Source organism: Pseudonaja textilis, chromosome 4 (genome assembly GCF_049901715.1).
Source record: "Pseudonaja textilis isolate UNSWEBS1 chromosome 4, rPseTex1.2, whole genome shotgun sequence".
NCBI lineage: Eukaryota > Metazoa > Chordata > Lepidosauria > Squamata > Elapidae > Pseudonaja > Pseudonaja textilis.
In genome coordinates, this window is record NC_141993.1 from 80,074,921 (window position 1) to 80,087,672 (window position 12,752).

At 39.7% G+C, this 12,752-nt stretch overlaps 1 protein-coding gene across 21 annotated transcripts in view; it reads left to right on the forward strand.

Annotated features, from left to right (window-relative positions):
* Nucleotides 1-12,752, forward strand: part of NAALADL2 (N-acetylated alpha-linked acidic dipeptidase like 2) — a 608,345-nt gene that overhangs the window by 253,209 nt on the left and 342,384 nt on the right. For all 21 annotated transcript variants that reach the window (XM_087933480.1, XM_087933485.1, XM_087933494.1 and 18 more), the window contains one exon: nt 11,633-11,752. In XM_087933480.1, coding sequence (XP_087789606.1) covers nt 11,633-11,752 — 120 coding nt within the window. The remainder of the gene's footprint in view (nt 1-11,632; nt 11,753-12,752) is intronic.

Below are 12,752 nucleotides of genomic sequence, written 5' to 3' on the forward strand. Positions count from 1 at the left end.
ACTAACCAAAGAAGTGTTCCCAACCACTTTAAGGATCATGTAGTACACAATAATTTTGCTTGTTTAAATTTGGAATTGTCCATCAAAGAAAAGATATCCATGTATCCTTGATTTTTTTTTTTAAAAAAAAAAACCTCACTTAGGTTTCAGCCAGATTCAACGCATGGCTTTTCTCAACATGGAGTAGAATGCACTTTTTAATAAGGAGACATCTACTAATGGGATTATTAATTAGAAGCAGTACAATTCACCCCTCCCCCTAAAAAAAAAAATCTCTCCTCAGGCAAGATGGCTAAATACAATATGAGAGGATTAAAACATATAACCCTTATATACTTAACTGTATAGCTTGGATAGATCAATTGTCAATATTGTAAGACAATTCATTTATGAAGTAATTTGTGGATGTTTTTAATAAAAAAGAGGAAACCCACATCTCTATATTAATACATATCTAGTTTGGTCATCAGAGCCCACAGTTAAAATATCCTTATTTATGCGAGATTATTATTTGTTCTCAAACTGTACAGACTAGAACTCACAGAGCAATTTTTCTTCTGAAACTGCTACATGATTATACATACCCAACCTTTTCCTACTACTTGTATTTAACATTTATTTTATCTTAGGTGAGAACCAAGCATTGGTGTGAAGAATCTAAGCCCAAAGGAATTTGTGATCTATATTTGTGCATAGAACAGGAGCATATGGGGAGATAAATTTACAAGCATCCCCACCTGCTTTTGAGCACTGCCTGCTCTGGATATATGTAGGCCTCAAAAAGTGAAGATCCATCTGGTGTTCATACTGTATAATTAAACTTAGCCACCTGCAAATGTAAAAAGAATTAAGGCTTTTGCTAGAGACAAAGCCCTATTAAGCGTACCTAATTATGCCTCTCTACCATCTGAGTTAATGTAATCAATGCTCCGATGGTGCAAGCTTTCTGCATGATGCCACAACTACTTATATCTTTAAGATGAGGAGGCTAATTCCAATAGTAAAATTTCCTTTTGAAAACTATAGCCTGGTTGGTTATAATTTGCAATCTTTATATATCACATTGATGATGTTAGCATCCATGGTTATGGAATGAAATCCCATTGTCCCTAGTTTCACTCAATCATCGTGAATATGTGGGGGGAGAAATTCATCTCCTATCATAATTATGCTGTGGGGAAGAGAGACAAATGACAAAATGTACATTGCAATGTCAAAACACAAAGCACACGGCTTACATGTTTGGAAGGCCAGGTTTGTCTCAGGATTTCACGATCAACATTTTGTTATTTTCATGATATCTGAAGTTATGCTTCCAACTATTGATGGTGTTTCTATACAATAATAACAAAATAACAGAGTTGGAAGGGACCTTGGAAGTCTTCTAGTCCAATCCCTGCTCATGCAGAAGACCTTATACCATTTCAGACAAATGATTGTCCAGTCTCTTCTTAAAAACCTCCAGCGTATGGAGGAAAGTCATTTCACTGATTAATTGTTCTAACTATAAGCAGATTTCACCTTAGTTCTAGTTGGTTCTCTCCTTGATAAGCTTCCATCAGCTGTCCAGGTCATGGCTGTCCCAAAAATGCTTTTTCAAGAGGCAACTGGCCTTTCTGGGTTTTTTTTAAAGATGTTTCCCTTCTCATCCAAGAAGCTTCTTCAGCTCTGACTGGATGGGAGGGAATTAGATCAGGATTAGATTCAGCAGTCCACCTTTGGGCTTAGATTCCTCACACCAATGCTTGGTTCTCACCTAAGATAAAATAAAGACAAAGGCTACTCTTTTGAAGACAGCAAAGTCCACATTTTGGGCAGAGAGGACCACTGGTTTAAAAGAGGAGTCCAAGAGGCCATCTATGTCAAAATTGAACAGCACTTTTTCTCAACAGAGGGGGAGAGATACAATATTATTTATCTCCAGTCTACAAAACAGACCTTTCAACAGTTCCAAGAAGGCTCCACACCCATTGGTACTACTCAGGTGATCCCGAGGATACCCATAAATCTCCAGGTGGCCTTAATGACTCACTAAAAGAATGCAAATGACCAGCTGTCTGCAAGGAGTATAAATCCATCCAGTCAGAGCTGAAGAAGCTTCTTGGATGAGAAGCAAAATGTCTTCAAAGAAAAACCAGAAAGTCCAGTTGCCTCTTGAAAAAGCACCTTTGGGATTTCCATCCATTTTTGCTTCTTGTCCTCCCTTTAGGGGCTTTGATTAGCAGGATTCAAAGATGCCTCGAGGTAAAAGGTAAGAATAATAACCACTGTTTTCGGTTCCAAAGAAATCTACGGGAAAAGTGAGTCTGCTTCTTCCCTTTTCTTTGTCCTACTATTCTAATGGAAAATTGAAGATGAACCATTTTGTAAGTGAAAGTGCTAATCTGACTCTCTTCTTTATGCTTCAAAGATAACAGATCAATATTCCCTTACTAAATATATTTATATAGCATAGGTTTGTATATTCCCACATATAGAATCAAATCATGCTGTATTTTTAACACAGTCTGTACAGGAAGAACATCTCCATAAGACTGTAAACTCTCTGCTTCTGAAACAGAGACTAGGAGTACAGATATTGGATATTATAAATATATCTCCATTTGCATGAGATGCAAAGGGGCTAGGTGACTTCACCTGTCATCATGTAAATTATGAAAAGTATTTTCTGTACATAATTTTGACTCAACTAATGGAAATTGATGCCATAATCAGAATGATATTTTCCAGATGCCTACATGTTTTTTTTTTCTTTTAATGACCCCATAGTCCCTTATATCAGGGTGGAGTTGGGGCAACTGAATGGAGCCGAGTGTTTACTGTCTGGATGCCCTTCCTGTCGCCAATGCAGAGTTTGCAGCAGATAATTACACATTGTGCCCAGAGAGAGAAATATCTGCCCCTACCTAGGATTGAACTCACAGCCTTCTGATTGTGAGGCAAGAGCTCCTCTTCTAGGCCATTGTACCACTCATACACATGCTGTTTCTAAATGATGGTAGCAGCCTTTAATATTTAATATAATATTATAATAATTTAATATAATATTTAATATAAGAATATGCAATATTCTTAATAGTCTAACACAATATCCCAGATTGTGATGTTGATTTGAATTTTAATCGCTACCTCCTATTCTGATTTGTTTATTAATAATTAAATTTGTCCAGCATGAAACAAACAAATCAAGATTGAAATTTGCATTTTGCATGAAAATGTTACTTATTAGATTCATAGTCTACCTTTCCTTTTCAAGTTTATAGAGCATGATGCCTTCCATTCACACTTACAATTAACCTGGGAAATATTGGTTCAGAAGTGGTATTCAGCAGGTTCTGACCAGTTCTGGAAGAACCGGTAACATAAATTTTGAGTAGTTCAGAGTACCAGCAAATATCACCTCTGACTGGCCCCGCCCCCACCTATTCTCTGTCTCCTGAGTCCCAGCTGATTGGCTGGGTCTTCTTTTGTTTGCACAGGAGAATGGAGCTGGAAAGCAGGTTAGTGGGGTGGGAGCGAATGGGATTTTGCCATAACCTTCCCCCAGGATTGGGGAGGGAATGGAGATTTTACAATATCCTTCCCCTGGAATGGGGAGGGAATGGAGATTTTGCAGTATCCTTCCCCTGCCATTTCTACCAAGCCACACCCACCAAGCCACACCACGCCCACCAAGCCACGCCCACAGAACCAGTAGTAAAAAAAAATTGAATCCTACCACTATATTGGTTGATTGTGACTGTTCCAAAGTCATCTGGATAAGTTTCATGGCTGAAGGTAGCCTTGAACATGGATGTCTCCCATTCTCATTTATCAATCACCATATTGAATTCAGACAGCCATATCCTATAGAACAGATTATTGAGGGAAAAGTTAACGATCTAAACACAAAGTAGAACATGGTTAGCTGTATTTCTTGAAACAACCAGAGTGATACCTAAAACATAATGAACGGGATAGATTTTTCTACATATCTTTTCCAAAGTGTAAAGTAAAGTCAATGCTGGGATTGAATCTACTTCCTGGTGACTTCGTGAACATTCATGTTGTATTTCTTGGCAGCTGTAGATAAAGGATGTGCATTGCTACCTCCTAAGACTTTTTCCTAAATCATTTGGGCTTTCCTGATGCCTCAATTCTGCTTAGTTTTTTCAAGAGTACATAGATAGTGCCACCTCATGAGGTTTTCCAGAATGCCAAAGAACAGAATTCGACATTTGGATTGCTTTACACCTCATTGATAATTGAGATCCCAAATGTTATTTTTCAAAACAGAGATGATTGAAATGGATGATATCAGATTTGAATTCCAAACCTGTAAGGCTGACTGGATATAACGAAGTGAGTTTCTTAATAGGGACCATATCTTTATTCACCTTCGCAGGCAGGTGATGTTTGGGCTCTGAATGAATGAATGAATGAATACGAAATAATATCCTTGTCGGTTAACCGAGAATGAGCCTAAAAAACACAGAATCCAGTGAAACTACATAACCCGTTTAACTTTTAGCCGTGACCTTCGATATTGAAGATGTTTACCTTTTTCTGCAGGAATTTATAAATATGCAACTCTATTTCAGTCCCAAGGGAGTTTTTCCTGTCCTTGAACTTCCAGGTCACCTAGAGATGGGAATAATGATTTTGTTTCACTAACCTTTCCCTTTCCCCCAAGCTTTAATTAGTTGCTTTTATGCAAAGACAACTGCATTAAAAAGTCACATTCAACAGATGTCAATTGCTTGTAAGTAATTGTTTACAGAATAAGATAACTTTCTATGTGTCTATGGAGATTCTCAGTCATCCAGGTCATGATTGTCCCAAATATATATATATGATGGGTCAGGTATGTTATGGATGGATAGATATTTTTCTATGTGTATTTCTAATAAATGTGTGTGTGTGTGTGTGTGTGTGTGTGTGTGTGTGTGTGTGTGAAGCCTGAATTTGGTCAGGTAGTACAATTATTGGAACCTGACAGTGTGTGTGTGTGTGTATTTGTGTGTGTATATGTAAATCCATTTCATAAACTCCCATGAATATATAGGCTATATGCATGAGCATTTTCATAAGTCTTACATATTTTAAAATGGAAGATGGGATTTTTCAGATCTGAATTTACAGCAACATACAATACACAAATAGATTTTGTCCATTGCATTGAAGTCTCTGATAAATGAAAGTCCACTAAATCAAAAGTCCATTTGTTTCTTAGCAGAGACTTTTCACTGTAAAAGCCAACTTAGGATAATGTGCATAATGCAATAAGAATGAATTTGTTTTCACAAAAGATTTCTTGGACATATTACATTAACAGTCATGTGAAGTTGCATACTAAGTCTCCATATGTTACCAGGCATTGTGAATCTAAACAGTTACGAAATGTGCCATAATTTCTTAAAGCAGAAAATCAATTAAAGAAAGTTTCATCCCTAAGGCTCCTATGGCAGTGCCTGGGAATATTTTATGGGATGGAAGAATTGTCTCAGGCAAGTCTGACAGATCTTGGTATGATTCCTGAAGATGCACTTGGGAATGTTTCTTTCAAGTCCTGGCTGTATTTCCCTTTGTGATTTGTTTATTTTTGGGAGCACATGGGAATGTGTGAGATTGTTTCAGTTACTTAAACAGCTGAATGTTTTACTCAGAGGTTTGCATGCTCTGTGGCTGTGAGAACTCCATCTTCAAAATGACAACCACAATCTTTTTAGCTATGCTTCTGTTCCAAATGTTTGAAATGGGGAGAACCAGACAATCTGCCATGTATTTTCACAGGTGAATACCTGGATATTCTTTACAAGCTTGTCTCTCAGATGCACATAGCAGAAACTGAGCCAGAAGGAAGTTCCCCCAAGTATAACACAACCTCGAGTAATCTCCCCTTTTCCCCTCAAGCATAATGAACAGAATAGATATGGTAATGTTAGAATGGAGGTGCTTGGGGATGTGAATGTAGATGTACTTTTGTGTGCAGATAATGCTGTGTTGTTGGCTAAGAACCCAAATGATTTGCTGGGAATATTAAGTAGATACTATGGGGTAATGAAGATGATGGATCTGAGAAGTAATGTATCAAAGAGGAAAAAGTTGTGTTAGTAGGGAAATGCAAGTTATAAAGGAAGGGAAACAAATCTGCAAATGCATATAAACAAACAAACATACATACATACATACATACATGTGTGTGTGTGTGTGTGTGTTTTCTTAAATTTTCACAGGTATTTATATGTATGGGATTCAGCTTTGTTTGGGTATTTTCCCACGTCATTATAGTTGTGCTTTTAAAGTTGTAGCAACATTCCGGCAGAATCTCATCTGCCATCATCAGGCTTCTGTATAGTGTTCATCTGTGATTCAGGCTTTGACAGCCGTTTCTGTTTTAAATTTGGTGCTAGCCTACTGCTGTGCCAGAATGTTTTTTTCTTCATCCTGATTGGTAGGGAGTCTTTATTGGTCTTGGAGTTTGCTGTGTTCTGCTTGATTGGTGTTTCTAATATCTTCTGTCTGTTTTGTAGCTTTTTTTTTGTCCTGATTGGCTGGCAACATTGTGTTTCCTGTATTGGAGACTTTTAGTGCATCTTGGCTCCGAGTAAACAGATGGCTATCACTTATGTAGGGAAGGACAGCACACACCCCAAAATCAAATTCACCATGGAAATGGAAACAAACAAACAACTACCATTCCTAGATGTACTAATCTACAAAAAAACAGATGGCACACTAGGACACATCATATACCAGAAGAAAACACACACCAACTGCTACCTCAACACCCAATCCCCCCCACCACTCAGCACAGATAAACTCCGTGGCCAAAGCACTAATTGCCAGAACCAAACACCTGGCAGACAAGACACACAAAAGACTGAACTATGCACCCTGACTAAAGTACTGACAGCCAACAGCTTCCACAAAAGCAAAAAGCAACAAAAGCAATGCTGCTTCCCCGGCCAGCGGAGAGAGCCCGAAGCCGCCTGTCCTTTCCACCCCTTGCCCAGCCCGTCCCTGTCCCCACGCATCTCCAATTGAGCCGGCATCTCCAAATGCTGCAAAAGAATGGGCATCAGGCAGACACGCTGACTCGGCGGGGCTCAGCTCAGAGGAGGATGCGGCGCAGGCCATTGCCTTGTCTCCCTGTCCATGGATGGGTGGGTGCTATCACTGCCTCAGGCAGCCTCCCCGATGGCCCCTTTGGGTTTGGGCTGGAGGGACTTGGGAAGGAAGCCAAGCTTGGGTCGGCCTGGCTCTTTTGCTTGGCAGGTGGATGCGCACCCATGGCTTGCTTTCCTGGCTCTGTCCAGTCCGCATGGCTTTGGCATGGCCCTGAGAGGATGAGTCCAGTGGGGAGGCGCTCGCTGCCTTGGCGAGAGCTTTGCTTCCGGGCAGGAGGGCCCGCCTGTCAGCTGCGCTGGGTGCCCCAGGCGAAGCTCTTCATGTTCTGCCCAGTGCCAGGCAGGAATGGTGGCTGGGTGCTTCTCCTGGGCTGGGCCGATCCTGCGCTGTGGCCCCAGGAGATTTGCCTCCCCACATGGGGTTGGGCTGCCCTCTCAGGAAGGGGAGGCTTTGTTGTACTGGTAGTAGGGTGTCATTTTTAAAATAATTGGCTTTGCCTTTGAAGTCGAAGGGAAGGCAGCGACAGGAGCGCCTGAAGCCGAGTGTCTCCGCCAGGCTCCAGTTGCAGGGAGGAGCCCTGGTTCGCTGCGCGTGGCTGCACCAAATGCTGCAGCGTTGCTCTAAACACCGCAGCAGCAAGGGAGAAGGGAAAGCAACGGTGGAGGAAGGTCTCCTGATACGAAGTGCCCCACCAACGCCAAAGTCAATGCAGCCAGCACCATATCCGGGTATGAAACAAAAGTATTTCCTAATGGCAAGCCCGCCCCCCCCAACCATTCCCCCCCATTTTGTATGTTTAATATAGGCCTTAATTTGGGGGAAGGGGCTTAATTTGATTTTGTGCCGATAAAACATGCTGGGCCTTCCTATTGGTGGAGGCCGTATTGTTGGAGAAACACACACATATATATGTGTGTGTGTGTGTGTGAGAGAGAGAGAGGGGGGGAGGGAGACAGAGTATGCATACTGTAATGTAGCATATGAGAAATAGGTATTATGTACAAATATAAATGAATAAAGAAGAATAAATGTGGAAAGAAAATAAAAATGAATGATCCAGTATGGAAAAATAAATTGAATGAGTTTGATTATTTAAAGAGAATAAATGAAGACGGAATCACAAAACAAATATTTGAAGGAAACATAAATCAATGGAGAAAAAGCAAAAGACTGAGAAATTCATGGTTGGACTGCAGTGATGCAATACTGGAAAAATAAAGAGTGTGATACATAAAATGGTGCAAGCAAAGATGGTGCATGAGAACAGAAAGATAAGGAGAAGGCTTTCGTATAAGGGGGTCTCTGCAGATTTTACTGACTATAAAGGTCAGTGCTTTTATTGACTATAAAGGGCAGTACTCATCTCCATCTCAAGCAGAAGTGGTACTCAGCAGGTTCTGACCAGTTCTGGAGAACCGGTAGCGAAAATTTTGAGTAGTTTGGGGAACCAGAAAATACCACCTCTGACTGGAGATTTTACAGTATCCTTCCTCTGCCACACCCACCAAGCCACACCCACAGAACTGGTAGTAAAAGTTTTGGAATCCCACCACTGATCTCAAGGCCATTGAGCTAGCACTGTCGGAAGACATTTCTGTGGTCCTGTGGCCAGTGTTGTTACCTTCCCACCAAAGTAATACCTATTTATTTACTCACGTTTGCATGTCCCTAGGGTGCTTTTTCAGGAGGCAACTGGACTTTCTTGTTTTCTCTTTGAGGACATTTCACTTCTCATCTAAGAAGCTTCTTCAGCTTTGACAGGATAGTGGGGAATGGAAGGATTTATATTCCTTGCAGACAGATGGTCATTTGCATCCTTTAAGAGGGTTGTTAAAGCACCTTTAGCTACACAATTTGGGATGAACACCCTTTGAATGGTTTGGGAGTAGGAATCAATTTCCAGAGGAAAAAATTGCAGACTACAGGAACCAGGAGCACTACTCAGGTGACCCTGAGGACACAGATAATCCTCCAAGTGTTTCAACGGCCCTCTAAAAGGATGCAAATGACCAGCTCTCTGCAAAGAATCCTTCCATTCCCCACTATCCTGTCAGAGCTGAAGAACCTTTTTGGATGAGAAGTGAAACATCCTCAAAGAAAGTCCAGTTGCTTCCTGAAAAAAGGATAACTGAGGATAACTGAGAATCTCTACAGTTTCACATTTGCATGCTTTCAAACTGCTAGGTTGGCAGGAGCTGGGGCAAGGATGGGATTCAACTCACCCTGTTGAATGGTGCTCAGAACTCAAACCTGGGCTGTCAGCTTTCAAGCCAACAAGTGTGGCATCTTAACTACTGAGCCACCACACTATCCTACATTTTAGTACTGTATAACGAGGCTGATATTGGAATAATGTTAATATATGCTACATTTGAGAGCCAATTTGGGGTAGTAATGAAGGCATCAGGATAGAAACTGGGAGACTGGGAATTCTAGTTCTTAAGCACAAAACTGGCGAGGTGATCTTGAGTCAGTCACTTTCTCTCAGCCCTAGAAAGCCGGCAATGATAAGCCATTTCTGAAATCTTACCAAGAAAACTACACTGACTTGAAGGCATAATATGATGTTTTTTTAAAGGCTACAATCAGTCATATTTCCTTTGACCTGTCTTATCACACTATTAATTTATTTAGTTTACTATTTCCTCCATCTGCTTTTAGTTATTTAGTTTACTATTTCCTCCATCTGCTTTCATAGATTGTTTACCCTGAAAATGAATAGTGTGATCTGGGAGTAAGTATGCATGTGTGTATGCCTAAGTAAAGTGTATTAACATAGTGTGAATACAAACATAATTAACAGAAATAACACCCTATTCACAGGAAACATATTAAGCAAATATTTTTAAAGCATCATATTAAGATAATTTGCACAACAACCTTCATGTAACTTTTGAAACACAGTTATATATAAAGCACAGGAATCCTGTGTGATAGCAAATGGGTTAAAAAAACTCCTCAGAGTAGGAGGTAGGAGGCATTCTTACCATAAATGGAACCATGGTGATGCAGTGGTTAGAATGTTCTATTGCAGCCTAATTCTGCCAACTGCCAGCAGTTCGATTGTCACCAGCTTCAAGTTGACTCAGCCTTCCATCTATTCAAATGAGGACCTCAGATTGTTGTGGGCAATATGCTGACTCTGTAAACCGCTTAGAGAGGGCTGTAAAGCACTATGAAGTGGTATAGAAGTCTAAATGCAATTGCTATTGTTATTGCTATAAAAGGTCAACACATTGTCTCTATCCACTAGTGAAGCACCTACCACATTGTCCTATAGAGTGTGGTAAAATATCACCCATCTCTAATGGACTTTTAGCACTATGCTTATGTATGTTATATGATCATGTTTCTCAGGCTAAATGAAAGCTTGTGTATTTAGGACTACATATTTGCTTAAAAAAACGTATAAAAATGAACAAATAAAAATAATAAATGGGAAGAGCCTCTAACAATACATGAGTGAGATTCAGAGGAATTTAGAGGAGAGGAGATGGGAAATTTACATGCTGTTGTGTATCATTCTTCCAAGGTTTCATCAGTGAGCTATGAATTGTCCTCTGTTTGAAGTGGAAGAACATTTCCATTTTTAGAAATAAACCTGCAGATCTATAATGAGGCAATGATAAGAATATGGTGGTATTGCTGTAGCTTGTTGTGCATTCTACTTATCATGTGTATGCATAAGCTGTTTAATGTGCTCATGCAAATGATGTCCATGGGAATAACATTTTGTGAATATGTAAATGACAAAATAACAGAGATGGGTTTAGTCACATGTAAAGACAAACAGGTGATTACCATACCAGTAATGTGAATAACGCAGATGTCTATGGATACCATCTGTTCTAACCAAGACTTCCTAAACCGTAATTATGCACACACTTATTTTAAAAACAAGACTTATTTTATTGCAATGCTGGGAATTATTTTCATTCCCAGCCGGTAATGAATCTCAAACAGTCCCCCGAGATAAGCACCCATCTTTCTTTTCTGTGAAGTGCTGCCAATAATAGAAGTCTCAAATGAACTAAAAAAAAAAAAACCAGTCGAAGTACAAAGAGGTTCAAGAATGAACCAGAACCAAAAGAAATACTTTGCTTCCTGCAAAGATTTGGTCATCTTTGCCTGACCTTTATACCTTATGGGAGGGGCAATCACCTCCCAGCCTTACTCCCAAGTTGCCTCTTTTGTTTCAGCTGATCTTGCCTTCTAACAGCTCTGTGCATACACGCACTGGGAATAGGCTCCCTTGGGTTCTCTGTCTCGCTGCTGCCAAACTCTGGAGGCTCCAGAGGCAGCACCCCACTCCCAGATGCTCCTGGCCCCATCTCTGCATCAGATGCAGGACCCTCGTCCAAATCCTCTCCAAACTCCCTGACTGGTCCCCGTTCTTCCCCGCTGTCTGATTCCGCTGCCGTCTGCACCTGCTGCTGGCGAACCATAACACTTCTGTCTATTCATTCTTAATATATAGAAAAGGAATATGCTAATCAATAATCCATCTTTCTTTTTTTTCTAGGCTGATGTATTTGATGTACAATATGGAAGTCCAGGAGATTTGCTCAGAATTAAACAGTTTACTAATGTATCCAGCAAAATTGCTCTTTTGAAACTTGGACATATGCCTTTACTGTATAAGGTTAGTTCTGGATTTTCCCCAGTGCATTTTTTTTCTTTCTGATTTTTGAATCGCAAGTAATAACTTGCAATCTGCGGTGTGGTTTTGTAAAGCTGCATTTGATTGTTTCTTTCTTTCTTTTTCTTAGTTCCCAATGTTATAAATGTTATAAACCTTTTCTCTAATGAACTGATTTTATTTTCCAAAAAAAGACAAAAAAAAAGAATGCTTGGCTCTAATTTATTGAATTTATCGAATGATTCTTATGATGAAATGGAGAGTTCAATTTATATACCTCAGATACCTTAGCCATTTTACTATATTTAATCTCTTGATCAAGAATTTGAAGAGGAGACAGTAACAGTTTTAGTTCAACTGACTTTGGTGGAAAGGTAGAAAGTTATCAAATGGTACCTATTAGCTTGGTATCTTTGTACATCAAATATCATAAATCAGTACTCTAAACCAGCCAAAGGTACTTTGGGATATTATTAACCAAAATGAAAATCTTCTTCCTGTCTGTGGTCAATGCTCTCCTAATAGGAGAGATTTTAGAATTAGAGATTGGATTAGGAAGCTTTCTGGAGCCCTTAGAGAATGGACTAAACCAATAATCTGTATCAGAATTGCAATGAATAGTTGAGATCGCTATTTATTATATATGTAGATTTTTGAATAACAGTTATGATTATCTCTTTGTGTATCCCAGTGAAAGGTTGCTTAAAACATATGCAATTAATCGTTGTTTTAAAATTTTTAAAATCTGTAGAGATTTTCAGTCATCCAGCTCCTGGTTGTCCCAAGGGTGTGTTTTTTCAAGAGGCATTTTTTTTCCTTTTGAAGACATTTCACTTCTCATCCAAGAAGCTTCTTCAGCTCTGACAGGATAGTGTCAGAGCCTTCTATTCCCCACTATCCTGTCAGAACTGAAGAAGCTTCTTGGATGAGAAGTGAAACATCTCAAAAAAAAAAAAAGTCCCTCTGCTTCCTGAAAAAGGCACCTTTTGTTTCATATATGTTT